The sequence below is a fragment of the Gigantopelta aegis genome, chromosome 11 (assembly GCF_016097555.1).
Source record: "Gigantopelta aegis isolate Gae_Host chromosome 11, Gae_host_genome, whole genome shotgun sequence".
Classification (NCBI taxonomy): Eukaryota; Metazoa; Mollusca; class Gastropoda; order Neomphalida; family Peltospiridae; genus Gigantopelta; species Gigantopelta aegis.
In genome coordinates, this window is record NC_054709.1 from 2104833 (window position 1) to 2132503 (window position 27671).

Consider the following 27671-nt stretch of genomic DNA (forward strand, 5'->3'; position numbering starts at 1 on the left):
TTCTAAATATATCTCTATTAGTTTGTGAAGATTGCCACAGAGAATCACAGTACCAAGTTTCAAAACTAACCAAAGATAAATTTTAAATGTTAAAATTTCTATTTGAAAGTTTTACAAATTTACAAAAATATCTCTCTATTTGTTTGTGAAGACTGCCACTGAGAATACTTATACTAAGTTTCAGAACTATTTTATCAAAACTCTAGGAGAAAATAGCCTTTTAAAGTTTCAATATTAAACTTCTATTTAAAATGTTTAAATTTTTATTTTTTTTAAATCTTAAAATCCTAAATATCTCTCTTTTAGTTTGTGAAGACTGCCACAGAGAATCACAGTACCAAGTTTCAGAACTAACCAAAGATAGACTCAAATTTTCAATTTAAATTTTAAAAATATTTAATAAAAATTCAAAATTTCCAAAATATCTTTCTATTAGTTTGTGGATACTGCCCCAGAAGAGGTTCATTGTACCAAGTTTTAGAACAATTCAAACTAAATTACAGGGGAAGATAGATTTCACGGGAAAAGTTGACGGACGGACGAACCATGTTACTGGCAATCAGTTTGACTATTGACATTCTGTTTTTAATATTTTTAATGGAAATAATCCATTCTGTTTGACACCTAATTGACAATCTCTATTTCTGTGCTGGGGTGTCATGAAACATTCATCCATTCTATCCAACATTACAAGTTTGTATGAAATACAAACATTACTAAGCTAGTAGTAAACAAAATTTTGTCTACAATTCGATCAGTTCTTTCATTTCTTCTCATCACAGTTGAAAGAAATCAAACAAATAAACAAACAAACAAACAAATACACAAACAAAAACACAAACAAACAGACACAAATAATAAAAAAATAACCATCAACAATGATATTGAACAGACGCACACTTAAACATTTACAAATCTCAGACATCCATTTCAGCAAGCACTGTAGTTAATTTTTACCAAATCTCCCGCCAGCTGATCGTCTGCAACTTTTACCGAAAGAATCATTAAATTTTCGTTTCGGCCGTTTTAAGTTAACTACTGCTCAAATAGGTAATAATGACTTATTTAATGTCTCATTGTTTCGCTTTCGCCCACCCAGTCACTTCGTCAGACTCCGAGAAGCTCGACCGGCGACTTGGCGGCAATCGGCAGACGTAGCAGATTATAACGAGGCTCGCGCTACTGTTTCCCCATCAACTATTTGAGCATTACCCACCCATCGGCGCCCTGGTCTCGAATCCCTCCACTTCTATTTAGCGTTTAGCCGTACACATTTTTCTGTCTAACGATGGCTTATTGTTTTTACCAACCAAAGAGACCGTCTACAAGTCTCGATGACCGGTCTTTTGTTGGGCCGGGTTTTAAAACCACGATCGAAGTGGACCTCAGTCATTTACCCAGCACGACACCCAAGGGGTGGGACCGTAAAGACGAACTGCTCAGTTAGACGCCGGAGATTGCCGAACGTTATTATTATTAGCGCACTTGAGAAATCACCCACCGAGGGCTGCCGATCTCTCACTCAATAGACGTAGGGATGCGATACGAGGTTGACGGTGAATGAAGTGGTATCGAGGACTCACTAGAATTGTGAGAGGCGGGAGATAAAAACTGATCTTATTACAGAAATCTCCTCCTTCAAAACAAAAAAAAAAAAGGAAAGAAAAAAAGGGAGAATTTTTTTTTAAGTTCCTGATTTCGAAGATGATTAGTCAGCATTCCAGAAGAAAGGTTTCAAGGATGCGATTTTAAAAAAACACATCACTGGATTACAATTATTATAGGGCCTACATTTTATATCGTCTGATCGGATTTATGATCGCTATAAATCTCCCTTTTTTAGGATGGCGCTTTTTGAGAGCACGTCTTTGCATAAGTCTACCGCCTACGTTTTCGGTTGTTTGATTCTTTTGGAGAACCTCACATTATCATTGGCCTGTATCATGCTGCTGAACGGGTGGACGCCCCTGACGGTGTACCAGAGAACAGAGTACGCAGACATCGTCGTGAGCGGCTACGTCTTAGAAGCATTCAAAGAAACCCGCTCCGATTCGGAAACGTACGCCGCACAGATCCAACTTCTGACGATCTACAAAGGCGGCGACGTCGTCAACACCATTTCACCCGTGTTGGGAAATAGCAAGGTCTACACAGTCAGCAATTTCGGGGATAAGTCTATGTGTTATGCTGACGTCGACGTCGGCAGCAGTTACATCTTCTTTCTGACCGTGTATCGGGGACGGCTGTCGGCGAAATACGACGATATATTCGGGGCGACCGCGGAACTGACGAAAGATAACGAACAGCAAGTGCTAGATTATTTAGGTAAGTTGAAATTTAGTGTCGTGTTTAATAAGTACTTAATTATATTCATGTCCTATTTTCTGTATTTTTACATGGATTACAACTAATAGTATTGGTAGAATCATGGAAATACATTGTGAAAAGTTTTCAGGCCAGCTCATTTTGCTCGAATATCTCTATTGTTTTAGCCCGAGTTTGAGGATTTGCTCCCCTCTGCCCCTCCATCTCGTACGCTTATGAATTTAATGATTTTCTGTTAAAATTTCCGATTTTCTGTTTTAAATGATTTAAGTTTTAATGATTTAATGATTGTATACATTTATTTTCAATATTAAAAACTATTAGCTCAATCTAACATGTATTTTGATATGATTGTGGTAGTACACGGTTGATATCTTTGACCCAGCTGCAGCTAATATAGTAATTCGAATAGTTTAACAATTTTCATAATGAAAATCTGTTAACGATATATACTAATAACACTAGTAACATTAATGGACGCCTCCTAAAAAGAAAAAAAAAAAAACACCCCAAAAAACACAAAAAAAACCCAAATTATAAACTAAAATACAACCAACACATTCTGAAGGAAAACAAATTGTCACTTATTTATTTATTTATTTATTTATTTATTTATTTTATTTAATTAATTAATTAATTAAAGGGACATACCTGAGTCTGCTGCACTTTTTAAGATCTTACCGACTAACAAAGACTTTTTAACGATTGTAATTACATATCAAATATATTTTTGTACATAAAATATTAGTGGCTGTATATTAAACGTGTTTCTGTCGTTCTAATATTTGTACTAGGTTAAATTTCATCTTATTTCCTAAAATATTGTTTTTTCGTACGTACGAAATTATTTGAAGACAAAACCCAGTTTGACCTTCTTACAAATATTAAGACGACCAGAAACACATTGAATATACAGACACTGGTATTCTAAGCAAGAAAATATATTGAATATGCAAGTTTAATCGTAGATATATTTTATTTTTCTGAAACATCTTACAATGCAGCAAACTCAGGAATGTCCCTTTAATTAATTTAATATTATTTATATATTTTATATATTTATTTATTTATTTGATATATTATTTATTTATTACATTTTATTTATTTATTACATTTTATTTATTTATTTATTTATTTATTTATTTAATATATTATTTATTTATTTATTTAATATATTATTTATTTATTACAGTTTATTTATTTATTAAATTTTATTTATTTATTTGTTTGTTTGTTTGTTAGCTGTTTGTTTAAAAATCACATACAAATTCTAAACTTTTAACCTGACTTTAAATGGAACAAAAAATAGCACATGTCTTATAAAATAAAATAAAATTAAGTTAATATCTACATCATACCCAAGAAAGTATAAGCCAGATATATTATAGATTATTATTTATTTTATTTTATGTAAATTTATTATTGTCAGGTCAGGTCAGGTAATTTTTAAGCATGCTCATATACCACTGAATTTTTGAGCATGTCTGTCCCCGGGCCGATCTCTGGATAGCCAGAAGTCTGTCCCGGGACAGAATTTATTATTGTATTAATGCTGAAAATGGCTGTTAGTGTTAAATGCACCGAACAACCCATCTAGCCAATAATATCCCTTTAAACATTTGATCAAATTTCATCAAAATCATTTTGATTGTCGTTCTACAAATTGATGTGTAACTGACAGTTTTACAAATGAACAAAATTGCGTGCGTAAACGGCCGAAGCCACGCGAAACGATGTATTGCGATATCTCCCGATCTCAAAGACGTACTTTTCAATTCTTGTATGTTGCACCCCTCCGCCATAATTGTGCAGTAATGGATTTTAGATTGTCGGTTTGTGAAAGACTTAATGAAACTTTATCGAAGGATCGGAATCTCAATTTCCGTTTGTTAGTGAACCAGAAAATAAGATGATACGAAGTGTAAAAATAGGAATACGTTCCAGCACGCAAATTTCCCTCGAGATGAACAAAATGTCAGTGGACTTGAACACAGATTTTGAAAAGAACTGCTTACTCGTGGCAGCATGATAGATGAAAAACCGCGAGGGTTTTGTGATCACGAACTAGGTTAAGCTATTAAAATTATATCAACAATGTATCTACGTACTAAAGTATACAAGATCTGTTTTGTGACACAGTGGATATTATAGACAAAGAAAAGGCTGGGTTGGGGTGGGGGTTGTTTAATGAAACTTCAGCATATTTTAACATTGATCCGAATTAGCACTAATAAAATTAATCATAAAAATTATAATTTTAATTAAAACACCTACTAATAACAAAGAAATCGTAGTTTTTAAACGTGTCAACAACAAAAAATCAACAATAATAAACACAAAAACAAAAACGAAAATAAAACAACAAATTATTACCTCTCAATATTCGCAGCGCCTTCGAACTACTGCATCGAAATTTCGCTGTATCAGTGGCATAAGTGATTATAATTTTAAGCTTACAAATATTTACATACATATATTATTGGCGCAAATTAATATATATATATATATATTTAAGCATCAAAAGAGAGCAATAATATTATTTTTAAACGGCGAAAACAGACTATCAAACCGGCAGTAATTTCTGAAAACGGAATTTAATATTTCATCACTTAAAATGTTTTATTTCTCAGATCTAGAAATCATTAGCGCAAGTAGAGCAATAATATTATTTCTAAACAGCGAAAAACAGAGAGTATCTGTTTTAATTCCAAGATGAAGAAATAAAAAGCTATTTCTTTGTATTAGGACATAACCATTTTAACGTGTGCAATTACGGTGATGATGCACTGTTATCGTTTGTTAATAATGGACTTATTCTATTTTAACGTTTCCATGGATAGAGAGGTCGAAATATACTGTGAATATTAATTTTAAAAAAGTTCCGTACACAATTATTGTGTGCAAAAATTCACACTAAGCTTCTTGTTACAAATATTAGATGTCCAGAAATGCCTTGACTATACACATATTCATATTATTACACTCCCCCTCCCCCCAAAAAACCCAAACAAAACAAAAACAAACAAAAACAAAACACTAACCCCCCTCCCCCCACCAAAAAAAAAAGAAAGAAAAAAAAAAAAAAAACAAAAAAAAAAAAAAAAACAAAACAAACAAAACAACAACAACAACAACAAATGTAGATAACTTTTATATTTCATTGTCAAATCGCCAACAAAATATGATTTAAAAATTAATAAAACCATTTTTAAAAAAACAAAAAAAAGAACGATTTAAATTGTTTATTGATTGTTTGACTAACTGTAATTTGAATTTGACTACAGATTTTATGACCAAATTTCCCAAATTGCTGATATGCTTTTGAGTTTAGCTTAAACACTGTCACCAAGTATATTATTGACACTTTTATAATTTCATTTATTATTATTACATATTATTTAATAATATGAATATGTGTATAGTCATTTCATTTGTGTTCATCCTAATGTTTGTAGTACATAGCTTACTATGCATTTTAGTCAAATACCCCACGACTGATATATGCAAATGTCGTGGTATGTGTTATCCTGTCTGTAAAAAAAAGTACATATAAAAGATCCCTTGATGCCAATGGAAACATGTAGCGTGTTTTCTCTCTAAGACTATATATGATCTAGCTATGTCGTTAAATAAAACATTTTCTTTTCACCAGCGTCAAAATTATCAACTGCTTGACATCTTTTGATTAATCAATCAATCAATGTGCTCTTGTGGTGTCGTTAAACGAAATAATTTTTTTTAAAATGTTACGTTTGCCGAACTGACTAATGACTAAAGACCGGGGAAAGTATCTTTAGCCGTGTCAGATTAGGTCATAGGGTTTAACGTGCACATTCAGAACAAGCTGTTGTAGCGCACGCCTGTCATGGGCGCAGGTTTTAGCCTGGGCCGGCACCTCCGTCCAGGACAGAAAAAGGGTATGAGGTGGGAGGAAGGGACCACCCGCTCTGGCAAGTGCAAGAGAACACCATCAGCCTGACCGGGATCGGTAAAGGATGGGGGCAGTTTTACTGCTATTGAATTTTGAATATCCCATAGGATTAAGTTAAAAAGTAAAATATACGCGCAAATTTTCTTAAACTAATTTTGGCGCATTTTGGAACGGTTCATTGAAAGAGAAAGGGTGAGCTAATGCGTAATTTGTATTTTAGTTTGCCGAACAGTGGCTCGTATCTCTTTAACCTGCTACTGTTCCCTCCTTTAAAACCAGATAGGTGCTCGAGGTGGCCAAACTGACGGTCTGGGCGCCAGGAAAGCCTTTAAAACACCCGTTTAACAGCCCGCTAAATTTATAACGCTATGCGATCTCCCGATCAAATTTCTGATGTGTGAGATAGACCGCCAGAAAAAACGTTTAAAGTGACAATCTCGCATCGACATATTATATCGTCAATTACTAATGCAAAATACAAACACACCTATAGTTTTAATGAACTCACAATCTCGCATCACCATAATATTATAACGTTATTTACTAATGCAAAATACAAATACACCTACAGTTTTAATGAACTCACAATCTCGCATCACCATGTTATTATAACGTCATTTACTAATGCAAAATATAAACATAACTGCAGTTTTAATGAATTCACAATCCACAAAAAACCCACAAAAAACCCAATAACACAAATACAATTATGAGTTTATTAAATGTTTTAATAAACTCACAGTCTCGGCTCACCATATTACAACATTTACTGATACATGTACAAAATAATAAGCTACAGTTTCTATAAACTCACAGTCTCGGCTCACCGTATTACAACATTTACTGATACATGTACAAAATAATAAGCTACAGTTTCTATAAACTCACAATCTCACTTCACCGTATTACAACATTTACTGATACATGTACAACATAATAAGCTACAGTTTCTATAAACTCACAATCTCACTTCACCGTATTACAACATTTACTGATACATGTACAAAATAATAAGCTACAGTTTCTATAAACTCACAATCTCGCTTCATCGTATTACAACATTTACTGATACATGTACAACATAATAAGCTACAGTTTCTATAAACTCACAATCCCACTTCACCGTATTACAACATTTACTGATACATGTACAACATAATAAGCTACAGTTTCTATAAACTCACAATCTCGCTACATCGTATTACAACATTTACTGATACATGTACAACATAATAAGCTACAGTTTCTATAAACTCACAATCTCGCTTCACCGTATTACAACATTTACTGATACATGTACAACATAATAAGCTACAGTTTCTATAAACTCACAATCTCACTTCACCGTATTCTAACATTACAAGTAAATGGAGTGGAGGAGTGCATACGAAGGGAAGACACCCGATTTGTATCTAGGAATTTTGGGTCTGTTGCATTTTATTTACTTGGTGGTGAGTGCTAATTAAAATCGTCATCCCCATCCCAACCCCAACCCCAAAGAAATCAGTTCCTAATCATCCCCTAAAGTGTATGATGCAAAATCAAGATTCTTTAACAGACGCAGATATATATTGAATTTCATACCCACAGCTATAGTTAAATCGTATGTTTTAGATACCTTTGTTGAAGCTAAAAAAAAATTAAAAGAAAAAAAAATCCTTCAGTAATTCTTACAATAACACTTGCATAAATTATACATTTCGCTGTGAAATTTATTATTTTTTATAGCGACTAAGGGCCTACACAGCCATAAATGTTCTTTATTCGTCTAATCCCTCGGTCACCGCCATTATGCGACGAGTGACGTAAGCTAATTTATGCTGCTATTATTTACTATTATAATCATCTGAGGGATCGAGTTAGGATTTACAAGTTGATAGTTTCGTCTTGTTGCAGATAAAATGTGCCTGGTTTATTTAATGACTATTATCATCGTCGTCTTTTTTTCTTTTTCTTTTAAGACAGTTTTTTCCCCTTTTATTCATTATCAAACTTTACAGTGAAGAGTCGAAGATGGCAATACCTTGAGGGATCAGTGATATTAGTTCTCCTTTCAACTGAGGGGTCAGGCCACCGATCTTATTTAATTTCGTTTTGACCACTCGATCTAATTTAGTGACCAAATTTAATGAGTAGAATTTTTTTTATTAATTATATTAATTAGAGATGCGCATCAAAATTTTAAAGGCCCACTATTTAATTTTTAGATGTAAAATTCAAAAATGTTTTCTGTCTCGAGACAAGCCCCTGGCTATCCAGAGACAGGCCCCTCTACTCTAGTGGTATATGAGCATGTAAAAATTATTCGCACTCGCACTCAACTGAGGGTTGAGGCGAGGGGATGGCGATGGGAAAGTGGGGGTAGTGCATAACTTTTACAGCTTTATTTATTTATGTATTTATTTATGTAAACCGCTACCTTTAAAGGACGCAAATAAAACTGCCATAACATTTGATCCTGCTTACACCTCTTCTTCATTTTATAACTGATAACAAACATAATAATAATTTAAAAAAACCCCCACAACAATAAAATGATAATACCTAAATCTACGTTTCCCCCTAACAAAGGTGATTTTTAACACCTGTAGTATTTTATATCATGCCATCAGCACCTATGGAGACCATTTTCACCTGTTATAATAATACTCATGTCGTTTACTCTTCCGGCGGTTACCCACCCTTCTCAACGATTCTGCCACCCCAGTAGCTTGCAGCAACCATTACGATTGTAAATAAATTGTCTATTTGTAACTGGGTAACTCCTTTTAATCACTGGCCAAGGGCTATTGACCGACGAAAATTACCGATCATTTGACGTAGACGTCGGCGAAATATCCCACGTTAGCGGGTCGTCTCTTAGCGCACTGGCCTGTAGGTATAAACCTTTTGTTTTCCGTCTTTCTTAATAACAGATGATGAAGTCTCTCCGTTTTTCTCCCCGTAATTTCACGTCTTGCTTTAAATCGAACTCGTCTTGACAATCATTGGCGGCGACGTATAATCACGTGTCTTGCACGCGCACCGTGGAATTGAAAAGGGAACTGTGGACGTTTTTTTCTCGGGGGTTTTCGGGTTTGAATGGAGGGCGGGTGAGACGGGTTTTGTTCAGTTTTGTGAGGGGTTTGCGTCTGACAGGTGTAATTAGTGTGAATTGTTTAGCTGTGATCTCCACAACTCCAGACCCTATGATTAACACGATTCAGACCAGATGGACATTAGGCAACTCGACAAGACTCAACAAATCCAGAGAGGACCCGACAAAATCCGACCCCACCGGACCCGACCCGACAAATCCCGAGAGGACCCGACAAAACCCGAATATGCTTTACTCACTATAATTATGATGCGACGTCTTTTGTTTGTGAAAGTGACAAACGTGGCTGTGCTCAAAATATAACATATTAAACATTACAAAAAAACCTCAAACAAACAAACAACATGCCTGAAATAAAAATATTGCTAATATATTTTGTTGTCAAGGTATTGACTGCTTGATTTATTGATTCGTTCGCGCTTTCTTTCATTCGTTCGTCTGTTCATTCATTCACTCACTCACTCATTCATTCATTCATAATCCATTCATTAATTTATTCATTCATTAATTCACTCATAATCCATTAATTAATTAATTAATTAATTTATAATCCATCCATTCGTCCATTTGTTTATTCTACCAAACCGCCAAACCACCCGCCTCATTAAAATATGTATGCGTGACTGCCTGACTGCCTGTCTGTCTATCTGTCCTTCTTCTAAATGTTTGTGTGTCTAGTCAGAATGCAAAAAAAAAAAGAAAAAGAAAAAGCCGATAGCAGCTAAGAAATGAACACATCCCATGGGACATTCTGATTGGTCAGTCGGAAAATTAAATTTGTGTCTTGGGAATGACGTAGTTTAAGATCGATGAATAATAATTCGTCATATCCGGGTGCACATTAATAACTCTGAAACGTTCATTTCACGCACGTGCACACTGACCTAACCAGACAACGCAGCGTAGTGTATATAATTTGTGCGGTCTGAAAGTCTTATAACGTATTTAAAAGCATTACATGTGAACCGTAGATTTAACACAAAAAATTCAACTATTCAGTCTGCGCTTTTAATTTACTGTTTTTTTGTTTTTAAATATAGAGCTACGTATTACATTGTGAAGTGTAATGACCACATGGCGCAAACCTTAGTCTTATGCCTACATTTATTTTCGGATTTTTTTAAAATCCCAGCACCCCCACCCCCAGCCCGGCCCGTTAAACACGATAGGCCCTAGTGAGAGAGTCCAAAGCTCGAGCGTGGTGTGCCATTATCCTCTTTATATGTGAGGATAAGGCTAGAGCACACTCAATGTAACAGATTGGCAATTTTCGATAACCAATCTGTTTGTAGGTTAGTAGTGAGAACAGTATAAATTAATAGATATAATGTTAACTTTATTTAATAACACAAATCTGTCAGTACATTGCAATTTTCAGCAAGGATCAGCCGCATAGGCGTACGGACTCCCATTTTTGTAGGGGGTGGGGGTGGGGGGTGGGGTGGGGTGGGGGTGGGCAGGCCAATTTTTGCCCGAATTAACCGAAGTGCCCGAATCCTGGAGTACAACATTTATTCATATTGGCATTACTGCCAGACAGCTGTATATGGTTGCAAACGAATCGCCACGCATTTTTATATGGAATACACCTAATATTGTGGGTAGAATGATGGAAATACACGGTGAAAAGTGTTCAGGCCAGCTTATTTTTCCAAAAAAATTCTCTTTTTCGCCCGAATTTTAAGTTTTTCTCCAGGACTCGTACACTTATGATCAGATCTGCCCTCAGTGGCGAATAGGCCTACAACTATTACAGGTGGTGCAGGGGTCAGGAGAGTGCACACCCCTTTTGAATATGTAGGCCTATATATCAGTTTTGTTATACAAATGTATATCACTGTTATTATATTTAACAAAAACGTAGACATCGCAAACAGGACCCCCTTCATAGTTCATTCCTTGACGTGGTGAGAGGGCTTGTATGTCTCAGTGACACAGAGAGCTATGCCAGCAGGAGCTTTGGCTTCTGTTAGGGACACGCAAGCTGGACTGGTCACTGGATAGAGGCTAGACTGATATGGACTAAGGGTGAGGTAACCCTAACAGAAACCTCGAGTGCTGAAGTCAGAGGTATTGGGCCGCACGACGCACTCTAAGAGACCACAATACCATGCACCAACAGCTATTATGCACGCGCGTCATCTTGTATTAAGCTTACTACACAGCCCCTCTTTCAAATTCCAGAATCCACCCCTTTCCGCTGATTCTCGATGGACTCTTATTAACTCTAATATAAGGACTCGAAGCTTTGAACTGATAGCTTCGCAATGGCCACTTGAAAAACAAGCCAAGAGTCTTGTAAACAGGCTTTTATATTACACGGAGTACTTTTTCAAGCCTCACCGAGGATGTTTTAGGCTTGTGTTTAACATGACTTGAGCGGTGTGTTCCGCCACACGAGTTAGTGTGATCACGCACCGGTAAATTCCACTTTGATTAGTTGAGAAGACGTCGTCGGCCAGACCTTCTCGTGACCTCCAGCTATATCTTCTGCTCAGCGGGGGCGCGTGCTTTCCCCCGTCAGAAGAGAGCGCCGTCCCATTGTGCCGTCTAGGTGACCAGCTCGCTCCAGTAGTGTGTTATTGTGAGCTAATTTCCCCCATCTCCGCCGCACTCACTAATACTGACAGCGGGGTATATCCGAAATAATCCGCGGGAAAAATTCCCTCCCTCCCTCCCTCCTCTGTCTGTCTCTCTCTCTCTCTCTCTCTCTCTCTCTCTCTCTCTCTCTCTCTCTCTCTCTCTCTCTCTCTCTCTCTCTCTCTCTCTCTCTCTCTCTCTCTCTCTCTCTCTCTCTCTCTCTCTCTCTCTCTCTCTCTCTCTCCATAAAAATGCGTGGCGATTCGTATGCAACCATATATAGCTGTCTGGCAATAATGCTAATATGAATAAACGTTATAATCCAGATTCGGCCACTTTTGATTAATTCGGGCAAAAATGTCTCTCATCCCTCCCCCCAACCCCCCCCCTCCAATAAACCTACCCTAAAAATCCCCTCTAATGGGAAGAACAAGAAGAACAAGAAGAAGAACAAGAAGAAGAACAAGAAAAAAACACCCGCAAAGAACCTAATAGTATTAAAAATGATTTATGATTTTAAGATTTAATTGTTAGTTTGCAGAAAGGTAGTAGACATTTTATTTTGCGTACCTACTCCCTCCACAATTTGCTGAGATGCCATGCACTTAGACTGCTCCGAAACCACAAGCTAATCTCAGGACCGCCTCAAACACGACCAGGGTGTTCATCTTTGCTGATCGAGACTCGATAACGTCACCAAATCCCAAAACGTTTAAAAAGGCACAACCCTTCTGGCCACCGTTCTAGCGCATTAACGGCGCGATGTTATCAGTTGTAAATCCCTCCACCGCGGTGCGCACTTAACGCCGTGCGATCCGATTGGTTGACACGACAGCCTCTTGTCCACACTCTCAACTTTGGTGTCGTAATTGTTAAAACAAGTTTGTTTTGTTTAACGACACCACTAGAGGACATTGATTTATTAAACAGAACAGAACAGAACTGACTGACTGATTGACTGCTTAGCCTTGAATAGAATACAAGCGAAGTCGGAGGTCGTGTCCACGACAGGCGTGGTTGAACAGCTCTCTGATGAAAAAAAGTTTGTTTTGTTTAACGACATCACTAAAAGCACATTGATTTATTAATCATCGGCTATTGGATGTTAATCTCTCCGATGAAATCATGCCAAATTTTTTATCGCACCACTTAGCGTTGAAAACATTATGCTAGAGGTGTTTTGATTGATTGACAGAAAGGTCACCTGGACACACGATGACACCCCGCCTTTTGTCAGATCTTCTGATGGCGATCTAATAGTCGTGTTGACAGTAAGATCTGCTTTAATTAGATTGCCTCAAAGTAAACGCTGCTGTGTCTTTCCGAATGAACGAACACGTCACGTGAACGACTGATTTTCCACAACAGATGACGGTAACTTTTTAACGCCAAATAAAAGAATCCTTGATGTAAAGTCAAGTGAGAAAAATGTTTAATGTAAATTAAAGTGATATAAATAATCGCGTATGCCATGCGGATGAACGACTTGAATTTACTAGTAGTGTCATTGTTGTGTACAAGTTACACGAGAAATAGCGCACCGCGGTAACCCCCACTGTAGAGAATAGAATCGGTACCGCGCGTTCTTTATGATTTATGTATCTTATTTCAGCAAGTTATTGTGTATCAATCCTCCCCCCATTTTAATTGCTTTTTGCAAATAATAACTGTTCATAGAGACAAAAAAAAAAAAAAAAAAAAAAAAAAAAAAAAAAAAAAAAAAATGAAAAGCAAAGAAAAGAAAAAAAGAGAAGAAAACCCAGACAGATAGAAACCGATTTTGAAAAGAAAAAAAAGGCCCAAATCTTGTCAAGAGTTTGTGTACGCAAACACCGTCATACTGCAGACACGAGGGGTCAAAGTTTCGACATTGTTCGACATTGTTCGCCATAGTTCGCTATTGTCCGCCATTGACCGCTGACACACAAACAATGATGTTCCCAACATCGAAATTTGCCAAACAGACCGAAAACGTTGATCCCACGTCTACGTTACACACGAGAGGAACAACGAAATATGATATCTCGCTATTTAACTCGAGAGCGGCAATTTTTATAAGACCGATCTTTTTATTATCGTGGTATGTTATAAAAGCTATTGAGCGCAGCACGCAACGACAACAGTCTAACAACGGTACAGCAGAATGTATTAAACCGACTGATCCCGCCTGGTTTGTTATCTTGTCCGCCTCTAAATGGTTTACCAAACTAAGGGAGATAATCGAGAGCAAATAAAAAAAATAGTCATCACTGATGATCTGCGTAAGGCCCTAAATGCGTGAAATAAAAACATTTTTTTATATAAAAATATAAAACATATTTATTCATAATTGAATAAATTATCGTCTAACAAAAATAATTTCTAGTAAATGTTTACGTTTTAAATATGATCTGATTTTATAACTGAGATTTAATTTAAGTTCAGAATTTCATTTTAAGAACCCAGATTAGGCCTCACACGGAGACCACACACAAACCGGAATACGAAGACCAGTATGATAGAGGATATCTATTAAAGAGGTTTATAAACGTCTTTTCGTCGCGAAAATTGTGAAAATTCAAGCCTCTTTTTCTTTTCCATCTTTATGATGGGTGGTCAGTAACAGCTTTTTAATAGTATGAAGCAGCATAATATTCGTGACCTCAATAGCCTAGAGCGTTAGCCTGATGCACAGTCGGTCTAGGATCGATCCCCATCGGTGGGCCTATTGGACCATTTTTCGTTCCAGCCAGTGCACCACGACTGGTATATCAAAGGACATGGTATTTCCTATCCTGTCTGTGGGTTGGTGCATATAAAAGATCCCTTGCTACTAATGGAATGTTTTTTTTAGCGGGTTTCCTCTCTATGACTATATGTCCAAATTACTAAATGTTTGATAAACAATAATCGATGATTAATAAATCAGTGTGATCTAGTGGTGTCGTTAAACAAAGCAAACTTTAACTTTAGTTAAATATGTTAAACGATATGGAAGTGAGATTGCGTCTTTAAAAATATGAAATTTATATTTTAAAGGGACATTCCTGAGTTTGCTGCAATTTTTAATATGTTATCGACTAACAGAGACTTTTGACGACTGTAATTACATATCAAATATACTTTTCTGCATAAAATAGTAGTGGCTGTATATTAAACGTGTTTCTGATCGTTGTAATATTTGTAATATTTGTACTAGGTTAAATTTTAGTTTATTTCCTACAAAATTATTTGAAGACAAAATTCAGTTTGGGCTTCTTACAAATATTATGACAAAAGGAAACACATTGAATATACAGACACTGATATTCTAAACAAGAAATATATTTAATATATAAGTTTAATCGTAGAACTATTTTATTAGTCGGAAACATCTTACAATGCAGCAAACTCAGGAATGTGCCTTTAAAAACGTCCTGGTTTTGAGCGCGATTGGAAGTAAGCCTAGACTGATAAGCCCGCTACGTACCAGGCACGTATACAGGCTTGGTAACAATAGTAATTCATTTCGGGCTACAATGTCTATTAATGCATTTACAAAAAATAAAGACCTCGCAAAGCAAATTAGTCTTTTGAAACTTAAAAAAATGAACTCTTTTTTTTGTTTTGGTGTGTGCCATTTAATATTTAGATAACTTTTTAGAAAATGTAACCTCCATTAAATAGGACAACGGGTATATCAGCACGCATGGATGACGCCCATTTAACGTCAGAACCTTATAGACCGGTTGACTAATCTTACAGGTGGGGAAATATTAATTCAAAAAGTACAATGCTATACTAGTATGTTAAAAAATAACAACACTAAATAGCCCTTCCACCCTCATAAATCACCCAACCCCCCGAAAGCTCCAACCACTCCAATAAGAAAAGGTACAAAATTAAATTTATTTGATAAACATTGCGAGCTGTTCCATATTACAACCAGTTCGCTATATACGCTTTGAAACAACTCGTCTTAAAGGCGTGCGCTACAACAGCGTGCTCTGAATGTGCACGTAAAGCCCTATGCCCTGACCTCGTCTTAAAATTGATTTTCTTGACAAGAGTTATTTCCCTTGATTTTAGTACAATTCCGGCCTTTAGCATACTCCGAATATTAACATATTAAGCTGAATTTCCAAAGCCTGTCTTATGTCTTACAGGCGTGCAACTACATACATTTACGTTGTCTAAACATTTGCGTTTAAGAGAAACAGTCTTCGTAAATTGGACCCTTTGTTTTTGTTTCGCAATTTATTGGAATATGCAATTAAGCGGATTCAAGCTATTTACTGAAACATTCAATTGCTTTTGAAAAACAAATTGATTAGGCAAACGTTTTCCAACTTACTAGGCTTTCTCCATAAGCCATTAATTGTGCTTATACCCAATTAAGGTTCAAGCACACTGTCCTTGGCACACAGCTCGACTATCTGGGCTGAGTTTCCAGGCCAGGAATTAGTGATTAGTTGTTAGTGATTAGTGAGAGAGAAGTCGGCGTAGTGGCCTCACACCTACTCACTACGACATTATAAGCTCACACTGGGTGGGAGGCAGAACCGGGATGCGAACCTAGAACTTTCTATATCTATGCTGTTTATATTTTTTCAGGCTGGCACACATGGTCGGAGTGGAGTAGCTGCAGCGCCCCCTGTAATGGAGGCACCCAAACGAGATCTCGCACCTGTACGAGACAAAGCGAGAGTGAATGCGAAGGGTCGAATTCTAGCTCAAGAAGGTGCAATACGTTTTCGTGTAAAGGTCAGTATATTTTTTGATGTTTTTAATTTCTTAAATAGGTGGGTTTTTTTGTTTGTTTTTTTTGTTGTTGTTTTGTTTGCGGTCAAAGTGGGTGGGTGGGCTGAGGTGGGGTGTGAGTTATAACATTGATGACTTAACGTTAACACACACCAGTGTACCAATGTCACTGATTTAGTTTGTTTTCATATGTTATGTTAATAAATTTTAACAATTTACTAATGAAGCGTATCATGCAAATATACTGACAATAATACAACTGGAGTGTGGAAGGCGTGTCAATAAGCGCTACCATGGCAACTACTAATGTAACTATCACTCATAACGGACTTTCTCAGACTCATGGGAGGCACTTTCTTCTTGTCAATTTCACTTCAATCCCTACCCGTATACAGTTTACCAAAACCAAAAACAACCATCAACTCCCAGAATTTAAAGGGTTTTTTTTCGCTTTTGCAGGTTCTTCTGATCTAATTGATAATTTCAAGATGAAGCGTCTTCCGTTTGGAGTTTACAAACATCCCAACCGATCGATCGCGTATTTGATCACCCCTCAGGCGAAACTCTTCGTCCCAGTGTCGACACTTTATCATGTGACCTTCCCGCGTGACTTCAGTCTCGTGCTGACGACGAAACTCTCCCCGGGTTTCCGTGGTTACCTGTTGACAGTGAACGACATCAGAGGTCGGCAAAGAATAGGAATACATTTCAGCACGAGCATCAAGTTCGAGTATTTGGATTACCACGAAGGTCGGATTACCTCCCTTGAATTTGACGTCGACGCCACGGACAATGTGTGGCACCACGTGGCTTTCAGCGTGAAGGACGATACAGTGACGTTATTCTATGACTGCGATGACGTCATGTCAAGGACTCTAGAGAGAAGCAAAACCTCCACATTCGGGACAAACCTAATGATTGCAGTCGGTCCATACTTTCCTCGAAATGGTCAACCGTTTAGGGTAAGTAATGGCATTAAATATATATATATATTGTCCTGATAAATGCAAAAAGGATGCCTACATTTGCGCTATTACTGTGATAAATAATAAATTAACATATTTATTTCCCTGTGATCTATAATTATTATGCCACCTGTTAGATCAAGGTCACGACTGTTTAACCAAACCTGTCTTTTTATTATGTGGATACTGGTGACATACAGTGCAGTGCCTCGTAGTAGATATTTGTAACTGTTCCAAGTAATCTATAGGTCCCTCTCTGTCTGTCTGTCTGTCTCTGTCTGTCTCTCTGTCTGTCTGTCTCTATCTGTCTGTCTGTCTCCCCCCCCCCCTCTCTCTCTCTCTCTCTCTCTCTTTCTCTCTCTCTCTCCAATTTCTCTGTCCCTCCATATCGGTATATTTTTCTCTGTCACTCACTATTTCTCTCTCTCCTCTCTCTATCTCTCTCTCTCTCTCTCTCTCTCTCTCTCTCTCTCTCTCTCTCTCACACACACACACACACACAACACACACACACACACACACGCACGCACGCACGCACGCACGCACGCACACACACATTAAAGCATTAACCTTTGGGAAACTGAATTTCGTGCGTGAGCCTAGCTGGTAATAATGTCCAAAATAAATTAAGAATAATGAAATAAGTTATTTGATATGAATTCTTCTAACAGGGAGCTATCGAACAGCTAGTGTTAAGCGAGGACACGACTGCTGCCGAAAAACAGTGCCACCAACAGTTCGAAAATGTGCTTAAAGATGGCGACAACTTCCAGCGCCGGACTGATGAAAATGACGGCAAATATGTCATTGTAAATGAAGACAAGAAACACGACAGAGATGATAATGACAACATTAGACAAACGACAGACACCATAACGGACGGCGCGACACGGTCTATTGAAAAGAAAACAACTACATCACCAGGTATGATAACGAACAGAAATCTTCCTCACCAACATAGTCCTCCCAGAAAACCCCCACAAAACCCCAACGAACACCATCCTCCCAAAAGAAAAGAAAAAGAACTCACACACCCAACAATAATAATAAAACAACAAAACATCAACTGAAAAACACGAGAGAGAGAGAGAGAGAGAGAGAGAGAGAGAGAGAGAGAGAGAGAGAGAGAGAGAGAGAGAGAGAGAGAGAGAGAGAGAGAGAGAGAGAGAGAGAGAGAGAGAGAGACAGACAGACAGAGAGAGATTGAGATAGAGAGGGAGAGAGAGGGGGGGGGAGAGATGGACAGACAGACAGACAGACACACACACATACACAGACAGTGAGAGTTAATTTGATCTGGAACTTATCCGTTAAAGGTGACGCAATACATTTGGGTTGCAGTTACTCAGCATGGTTCTGACTGGTCATCCTGGTCTCACTGCAGCGCCACCTGTGGTCAAGGGAGACAATCGAGGGTGCTGTACTGCAGCGACGACGTGGGCAGCGCACACAGCTGTAGTCACGACCACGTCTTGGAAACGGAGAGGCGAGCATGTGCTACACAAGATTGCAAAGGTGCACCATCATTGCGCATTTTGTCTTCTTTGGGGATAGATTTTTTCCTGGTCTGACCAATGCTCCACGACTGGTATATGAAAGGTCGTGGTATGCGCTATCCTGTCTGTGGGAAAGTGCGTATAAAACATTCCTTTCTGCTAATGGAAGCATGTAGCGGGTTTCCTCTCTAAGACTATACTGTCCAAATTACCAAATGTTTGATTAATAAATCAATCTGCGCTCGTGTTGTCGTTAAACAAAACAAACCTTTTGTTGTTATTGAGTTTCTGCTTCTTACGCCTGTGTCCAAATCAACTGATCGGTGGAGTATCTTGGGCTATAAATAAATAAAGGGGAGGGAAGGGGATACCACTACCACCATCACCACTACCCTACCACAAAACAAACCACTGTTATTTAAATACATTCTACAAATACATTGAAACGTCTAAAAAAAAACCGGACCCTCTGTAATCCGGAATTCCATCAAAGGCGGACCCTTTTGTAAAATTAATACAGAACGTAACCGGACGTTTTACTTGGTCTCGAGGGTGTCCGATTTAGAGGGGTTGCATGGTACACTGTATAAGTAATACTGCAGCATTTTGAATGCCACACGATTTAACATACAAAACAAGTCAAGTATTTGTATAACTATGTTTTAAGATTTCGTTCTTTAAAAACTGAATATGTGTTCATTCACCTTTTTTTCTTTTTTTTTAATTTTAGGCTGTCCGAAACAGTGTGAAAACGGAGGTACCTGTAGTCACGGTGTCTGTCGGTGTTTGACTGGTTACCACGGTGACCAGTGTGAAACTCGTAAGTATTATTGGTTTACTGAACATTTGTGTTAGTAATTAACAACTACATATTCAGTTTGTTATAATTGCGAAGCAAAGCAAAGCAATCCAATCCAAAGCAATGAAAAGCGTACATGAGGTAAAAAAATTTCAATAAAACAATAACATCAACAACAACAGAAACAACAACAATAAAATCGTGTTTTTAGATTACAATGTGTTTGTGACACACAACAGTATATTGATAACATTATATTTCTTTGTTTTGCAGCAATTTGTACTTCCGGTTGTCAAAATGGCGGCCAGTGTGTTGGGCCAGACTTGTGCGCATGCTCACTAGCTTACACAGGATCAACATGCGAGACACGTAAGTAGGCCTACACTAATAAATATCTGAGCAGAAACTAAAAATAATTTAATGGTTGCTAAGTCGTTAGTCAGTTGTTAGAAACTGTTCGACTGGTTTTGTCTTTCTACATGTCTATCTTTCTATCTCTCCCTCTCTGTCTGTCTCTCTGTCTCTGACTGTCTGTCTGTCTGTCTGTTTGTGTGTGTATGTCGGGCTGTATTGTTTGAGAGCATATTAACAACTTTTATTTTCAAAAAAATTCTCCTTAGGAATAACATAATATAAAAGAGAATAGTTTTCAGATTGTTTCTTTATAACATCGTAGTTGGAAATGAATACGTTTTCTGTTACACAGGGCGGCTTATTATTATATTTCAAAATTAATAATGTATATGTTTTAATTAATTACTTACAGCTGTTTGTGAACCGGAGTGCAGAAATGGAGGGCGATGTATTTCCCCGGGAAAGTGCTCGTGTCCCTATGGTTACTTACAGCCAAGATGCAAACGTATGTTATTATGTATTCCTTAATTCTTAAAGTTTGTCTTAAGTCTAATTTTTGTTCTTCAGCTAATGGTATTTTCACTCATAATTTTAAATATAATCATTATAATTGTAACATCGTTTTATTTTTAAATTTTCATTTTCAATATATATATGTTATGAAGACAAATAACCGCTACAAACATAGCACATGGCCGCAAATACACTGGATATACAGACGTTGGTATTTTAAAGAAGAATATGTATTTAATATGTAATTTTAGTCTCCAAAAAGGCTGTTAATCAGAAGCATCTTACAATGGCTGCAAACTCAGGACGGTCCCTTTAAAATGTTTATTTAAAATTTAAATACCACTGCTTCCAATGATGGCATCTTCACCCACTATACAACTGTTTTCTCTTGTGTTCCAGCGGTCTGTTCTATGATGTGCTATAATGGCGGGAGGTGTGCCAGGCATAACGTCTGCAGATGTAAGAAAGGTTATACGGGAAAAGACTGTTCCACAGGTGAGTGTCGTTAACTTGTTCTATCACAAACCACCCTGGGGTTAACTCTTTCTATCACAAACCACCCTGGGATTAACCCTTTCTATCGCAAACCACCTTGTAGTTAACTCTTTCTATCGCAAACCACCCTGGTGTTAACTCTTTCTATCGCAAACCACCCTGGTGTTAACTCTTTCTATCACAAACCATCCTGGTGTTTACGCTTTCTACCACAAACCACCTTGGGGTTAACCCTTTCTATCACAAACCACCTTGAGGTTAACCCTTTCTATTACAAACAACCTTGGGGTTAACCCTTTCTATCACAAACCACCTTGGGGTTAACCCTTTCTATCACAAACAACCTTGGGGTTAACCCTTTCTATTACAAACCACCCTGGTGTTTACGCTTTCTACCACAAACCACCTTGGGGTTAACCCTTTCTACCACAAACCACCTTGAGGTTAACCCTTTCTATCACAAACAACCTTGGGGTTAACCCTTTCTATTACAAACAACCTTGGGGTTAACCCTTTCTATCACAAACAACCTTGGGGTTAACCCTTTCTATTACAAACCACCCTGGTGTTTACGCTTTCTACCACAAACCACCTTGGGGTTAACCCTTTCTACCACAAACCACCTTGAGGTTAACCCTTTCTATCACAAACAACCTTGGGGTTAACCCTTTCTATTACAAACCACCCTGGTGTTTACGCTTTCTATCACAAACCAGCTTGGGGTTAACCCTTTCTATCACAAACAACCTTGGGGTTAACCCTTTCTATCACAAACCACCTTGGTGTTACCCCCTTTTTTTTTTTTTTATCACAAACCACTTTGAGGTTAACCCTTTCCATCACAAACCACCGTGGGGTAACCCTTTCTATCACAAACCACCGTGGGGTTTCTGATTTAATGGGTAGACGAATACAGGAATAATGAATGAACAAAGGAGAAAAGTTGTACATGACTGTAGTAGGTGAGATTTTGCTAAATGTTTTGAATAATTTAGTTTTTCTGGAGAAATTGCCTTGTCAAGAAGTTCCATACTTAAAGACAAATGAATTTCATTTACATATCTTTATGATCTCTTAACAAAAATGTTTTGTATTCATTTTACATGTATATGTTTCGGTTTTATGTTGTTTGTGTTTTTTAAAAGGTTTTTTTCTTCTTCTTCTGTTTTTAGCTATTTGCTCAAAAGGATGCTTTAATGGCGGGAAATGTGTGGCTGCTAACAAGTGCGCATGCCCGCGAGGATTTCGCGGGAAACGGTGTCAGAAAGGTCAGCATTAAAATATTATATTTAACATCCATGACCTTTTGGATAAATTCCTTTAAAATAATGGAGGAAAATTACAAGAATACATATTTATGGAAATCATATGATTGTACTTTTTAATTAAGTGGTTATGTCACAAACTGTTTCTTGTGCTCGGAAATTGTTTTTCATCTTTTCAAAAAAGAAAATTTAAAATTAAAGTGACTAGACTTTGCATATTTAAAAAATATGAACTTTAATTTAATGAAATTTAAAACATTTAAAAACAACAACAAACAAACATCCCTACCCCCCCTCCCAAAGCAACAACAACACCCCCCCCAAAAAAAAAAATAAAAAAATAAAAAAAACCCCACCACAAACAACAACAAAAAACAATGGATAATGAATGAGGGTCAATATAAAAACATTTATAGGGTTACGATAATAGACTTCTTTTCTTTCATCTTTTCTCTGTTGATTTCAGCTAAATGTCGACCTCGATGTCAAAACAAGGGGAAGTGTCTTGCCCCCGGAGTGTGTTTATGTAGGCATGGATATTTTGGACCACTTTGTCAAAGATGTAAGTATTTTTTAATATACATAGTTTTCTACAGTATTTTGAAATATAACCCTCTCTCTCTCTCTTTTAAACATGGTAAACATGTGATCTAGGATTTAATTAGCATATTTACAATACCCTTGTATATATATATATATATATATATATATATATATATACTAGTATTGCATTCGTGTTGTATATTACACCTACATGCATGTATGTAACGATAATCTTATACCAGTGTAATACTATATTAATGTTACATTTAGGAATACTCCTATCATAACATACTAATGGAGCATGTCATGTTAATATTACACATTATCAGGAGCCAGTGTCTTTAAAAACAGGGTTTTTTTTTAAACTATGTAGCATCCTGATTATAATTCCATCGATTGATAAAAATTGTAAACAATATACCAAATTTAGCGTTATGAAATATTAGCGTCTTGTATGACCTAGCTAAATTCGTTAACATGCTATGCTCGCTAGTTAAACGCATTCTGCTGATCACCAATTAATTAATTAATATTTTGTTTTACAGTTCAGTGCCAAAAGAAATGTAAAAATGGCGGAACTTGCAGCGGACCCAACAAATGTTCGTGTCCTGCCGGGTTTTATGGCAGGAGGTGTCAGAAAGGTGTGTAACTAAATATTAACATATCCCTGCTTGGGGCTGAACTCTCTGGCGAAGACATAGTTTGTGTCCAGAATAGGCGTGCTTGAACAGTTATATGAACGTAACATAACAAAAATAGTGTTATCCATAACAACATCTTCAGTATTAAGATTCACCAATTCCATTTTCCCCCAGTTCCAGCCAGTACGTCATAACTGGTCTATAAAAGGCCATGGTATGTGTTATCCTGTCTATGGGGAAATGCATACGACAGCTCTCCTTACTCTTTTAATAATCTACTATGGCAGCAGTTGTTTTCTTCTCATGTTTTTTTTTATCTAATAGTTGCTGACTAAGTCATTTGCTAGGGTGTCATTGAAGAAACATTTATTGAAAATTGCAGTCGCCATTATTTGTACAATTTAATGTTTGTAATTAGGAGAGGGCCTCGTAAGTTGGAATACTTGTGCATCAAGAAACATTTATTGAAAATTGCAGTCGCCATTATTTGTACAATTTAATGTTTGTAATTAGGAGAGGGCCTCGTAAGTTGGATAACGTGTGCATCAAGAAACATTGATTATTAAAAATAATTTTGAAATGTTGTAAAAGTAGAAGATGTGCCTTCAAATATTTAAATCAATATAAAAAATATGTTGTTTTCTGTTTCAGTAAAATGCACAATCAGTTGTCTAAACGGAGGGAGGTGTAGACGCAACAACCAGTGCAAATGTCCTTCAGGTTTTCAAGGTCACCGGTGTGAACAGAGGTAAGTTGATTAAAAGTAGGCATGCGTGATCTAATGCCTGTGCGTGTGTATTCGTTACGTTATCAAATGCTAGTAACTTAAAATGCATTCATGCCTTATCTATGATATTTACCAATATCAATTAATGACCTATAAAGTATTCATGTTTTGACTATAACGGTTTTTATACTGTGTAAAATGCTCTTTTCTTGTGAATAATAATTCACTTTAAAAGTAATTTTAATAATGTAATCTAAATATGAATGTCACCATCTTGTAGATGCCAGAATTTAAGAGCTCTTGGGTAATCTGTTTACAAGTTAATTAGTAAATATAATGTAAATGCTGTATTGATGTCCATAGAAACTGGAGATGGGGATGGGGGATAGTGCGAAAATATACGTTTTTCATGCCCTCTATATAATAATAAAAAATATGGCTTGTCCACCCCCCCCCCCCTCCACTAGAGACTGTGTCCCTACATACTCAAGATACTGTTCCTACCTATATGGACCTGTTATTGTTATTCTTTTTCTACCAAGAAATATAATATTTAAATGTTTTAGTATGATTTGTTTGTTTAATAATTATTATTTATTTTGCAGGACCTGCAAGTATGAGAAGTATTCTGTGCCGTACACACTGCGGTACAAGCGGTTGGTCAGGGAGGAGTACGTTTCTAGGTGTGGCCCTTGGCGATGGAAGACCTGCGTGAAAACAAGGTACTTGTTTACTTGATACTTTCACTTTCGTTTCCAGATTTTGTAAGGGTATTAATACATTGAAAATTAGTAAGACTGGCAGAGAGTATTATTCTAGGCGTGTGTGCAGGATACTGTACTGGGGGTGGGGTCTGTTCTGTAGGGAGTTCGATTCATGCTACCCAGGAAACCCAAGCGGGGGATGGGGTGGGTGGATGGGTTACGACCCTCCCCCCTCCCGATATCCTCCCCTGCATTCGCCTATTTAAAGGGACATTCCCGAGTTTGCTGCATTGTAAGATGTTTCCGACATATTAAATATATTTTCTTGTTTAGAATATCAGCGTCTGTATATTCAATGTGTTTCTGGTCGTCTTAATATTTGTAAGTAGCCCAAACTGGATTTTGTCATCAAATAATTTCGTACGTACGAAAAAATCTTGTTTAGAAAATAAAATGAAATTCAACCTAGTACCAATATTAGAACGATCAGAAACACGTTTAATATACAGCTACTAATATTTTATTCAGAAAAATATATTTGATATGTAATTACAGTTGTGAAAAAGTCTCTGTTAGTCGATAACGTCTTAAAAATTGCAGCAAACTCAGGAATGTCGCTTTAATGTATAATATCTAACTTCTTCTGGTTCTTTCTGAAGTGAAAAGAGAAAAGTATAGCTTAACACGTCTGGGTAGAGGCGCAGTGAATAGTAGGGGGCATGGTCACCAGGGCCGTTCCTAATCTAAAATAAAGGAAGGGGTGGGGGCACTACAAAAACAATTCAAAACACAATAGGCATTATTCCGCTAGATAAACAGAGCATTATTAGACTTAAAGGGCACCACTTCCATTAAAGGGCACCACTTCCATTAAAGGGCACCATTTTGTATTTGCCGAGAGCTATTGCTCACTAACCGCCGCATCGCTAAGTATAGCTCTGCCCACCTCTTGACAAGGAAATTCTCCAGAAAACCCCCCAGTTTAAAGTGTCATCATATGCGATTGAAAAACAGGATTTCCTGCCTCCATCTCCCATAACGTGCCTCTTTTATTTCCAAATTTATCAGTAGTTCTATTTATAACTCCTATCCCCCAATCCAAAAATCATTATATTACTTAATGTTAATATTGTCATGTTCTAATGTGATGCTTTTGTTTACTTTTAGGTTGAAATACGTCACGATCGCAAGAGAAACATACAGAACAGCGTATCGGTGCGTCTGACCACATCATTTTCTGTGACGTCATCTGACCTAGATAGCCAAAGAAGAAATACCTCACGCCTGTATATCAATATTATCTACACAAAATGTCTTTCACCAGTCCTGATTTACTATTGTTGTTTTTTTGTCAGTCATTATACATGGTACCGTTTAAAGTATTTAGAGTATTTGTAACATATTTTGTTTATTTATTGTTGTTGTATATTTTAAAATAAATTATTTATTTTGTTAGTGAAAGAGTTTGTGCTTTGTTACGAGTATATAATTTGTGACATGAAAGATATATATATATATATATATATATATAGAGAGAGAGAGAGAGAGAGAGAGAGAGAGAGAGAGAGAGAGAGAGAGAGAGAGAGAGAGAGAGAGAGAGAGAGAGAGAGAGAGAGAGAGTGAGAGAGAGTATAAGAGCTATTGAAATAGATATTGAGAGAGATATATTGAAAGAAAGAAAAAAATGTTTTATTTAACGACGCACTCAACACATTTTATTTACGGTTATATGGCGTCAGACATATGGTTAAAGACCACACAGATTTTGAGAGGAAACCCGCTGTCGCCACTAAATGGGCTACTCTTTCCGATTAGCAGCAAGGGATCTTTTATTTGCGCTTCCCACAGGCAGGATAGCACAAACCATGGCCTTTGTTGAACCAGTTATGGATCACTGGTCGGTGCAAGTGGTTTACACCTACCCATTGAGCCTTTCGGAGCACTCACTCAGGGTTTGGAGTCGGTATCTGGATTAAAAATCCAATGCCTCGAATGGGATCCGAACCCAGTACCTACCAGCCTGTAGACCGATGGCCTAACCACTACGCCACCGAGGCCGGTTCTATTGAAAGAGACATATTAAGAGAGACGGGAGAGAGAGAGAGAAGAAGATGTATTGAGACGGGGTGGGGATCGGGGTAGAGAGATTGAGAGACACACCTAGAGAAGTATTACTCAGGTAATCATGACGTCAGACCGTATGCTACGGCTTGGTTGTACTAAGACCCAAAACACACCGAGTGTGGCAAAGATACCATGTCTGGTGTATTTCGACGTCTGCGTCTGTGGCTGTTACATATTTTCAATATAGAGTAACTGTGTTCATATTTTAAAATATAATTTGTGTTATATATATATATATATATATATATATATATATATATATATATATATATATATATATATATATATATATATATATATATAACAAATTATATTTTAAAATAGTAGTCGTTTTCGAGTTGAAAGACGCTATTTTATAGAGTGCTCAACCGTGTGGGAGCCAGATATATCGTT

General features: G+C 37.0%; 1 protein-coding gene across 2 annotated transcripts; it reads left to right on the forward strand.

Annotated features, from left to right (window-relative positions):
* The first annotated feature begins 1254 nt into the window (after nt 1-1254).
* On the forward strand, nt 1255-26609 carry LOC121385635 (protein kinase C-binding protein NELL2-like). Of its 2 annotated transcripts, XM_041516389.1 has the most exons (15): nt 1255-2325; nt 16506-16655; nt 17112-17614; nt 18289-18541; nt 18959-19132; nt 19844-19933; nt 20186-20281; nt 20679-20771; nt 21179-21274; nt 22447-22542; nt 23006-23101; nt 23628-23723; nt 24375-24471; nt 25056-25172; nt 26322-26609. In XM_041516389.1, the coding sequence occupies exons 1-15, from the start codon at nt 1845-1847 to the stop codon at nt 26377-26379; spliced, it is 2496 nt and encodes an 831-aa protein (XP_041372323.1). In that variant the 5' UTR covers nt 1255-1844; the 3' UTR covers nt 26380-26609. The 2 variants fall into 2 exon arrangements, with proteins under 2 accessions (XP_041372323.1, XP_041372324.1); XM_041516390.1 differs by lacking the exon at nt 18959-19132.
* The last annotated feature ends 1062 nt before the right edge of the window (nt 26610-27671 follow it).

Excerpts from the sequence above, each read along its gene's own strand:
- LOC121385635 (XM_041516389.1), top strand. The coding sequence starts at position 1,845 with ATGGCGCTTTTTGAGAGCACGTCTTTGCATAAGTCTACCGCCTACGTT. Across the intron at positions 16,656-17,111 it reads CAATACGTTTTCGTGTAAAG|GTTCTTCTGATCTAATTGAT; the intron begins GTCAGTATATTT and ends TCGCTTTTGCAG. Across the intron at positions 20,772-21,178 it reads CTTACAGCCAAGATGCAAAC|CGGTCTGTTCTATGATGTGC; the intron begins GTATGTTATTAT and ends CTTGTGTTCCAG.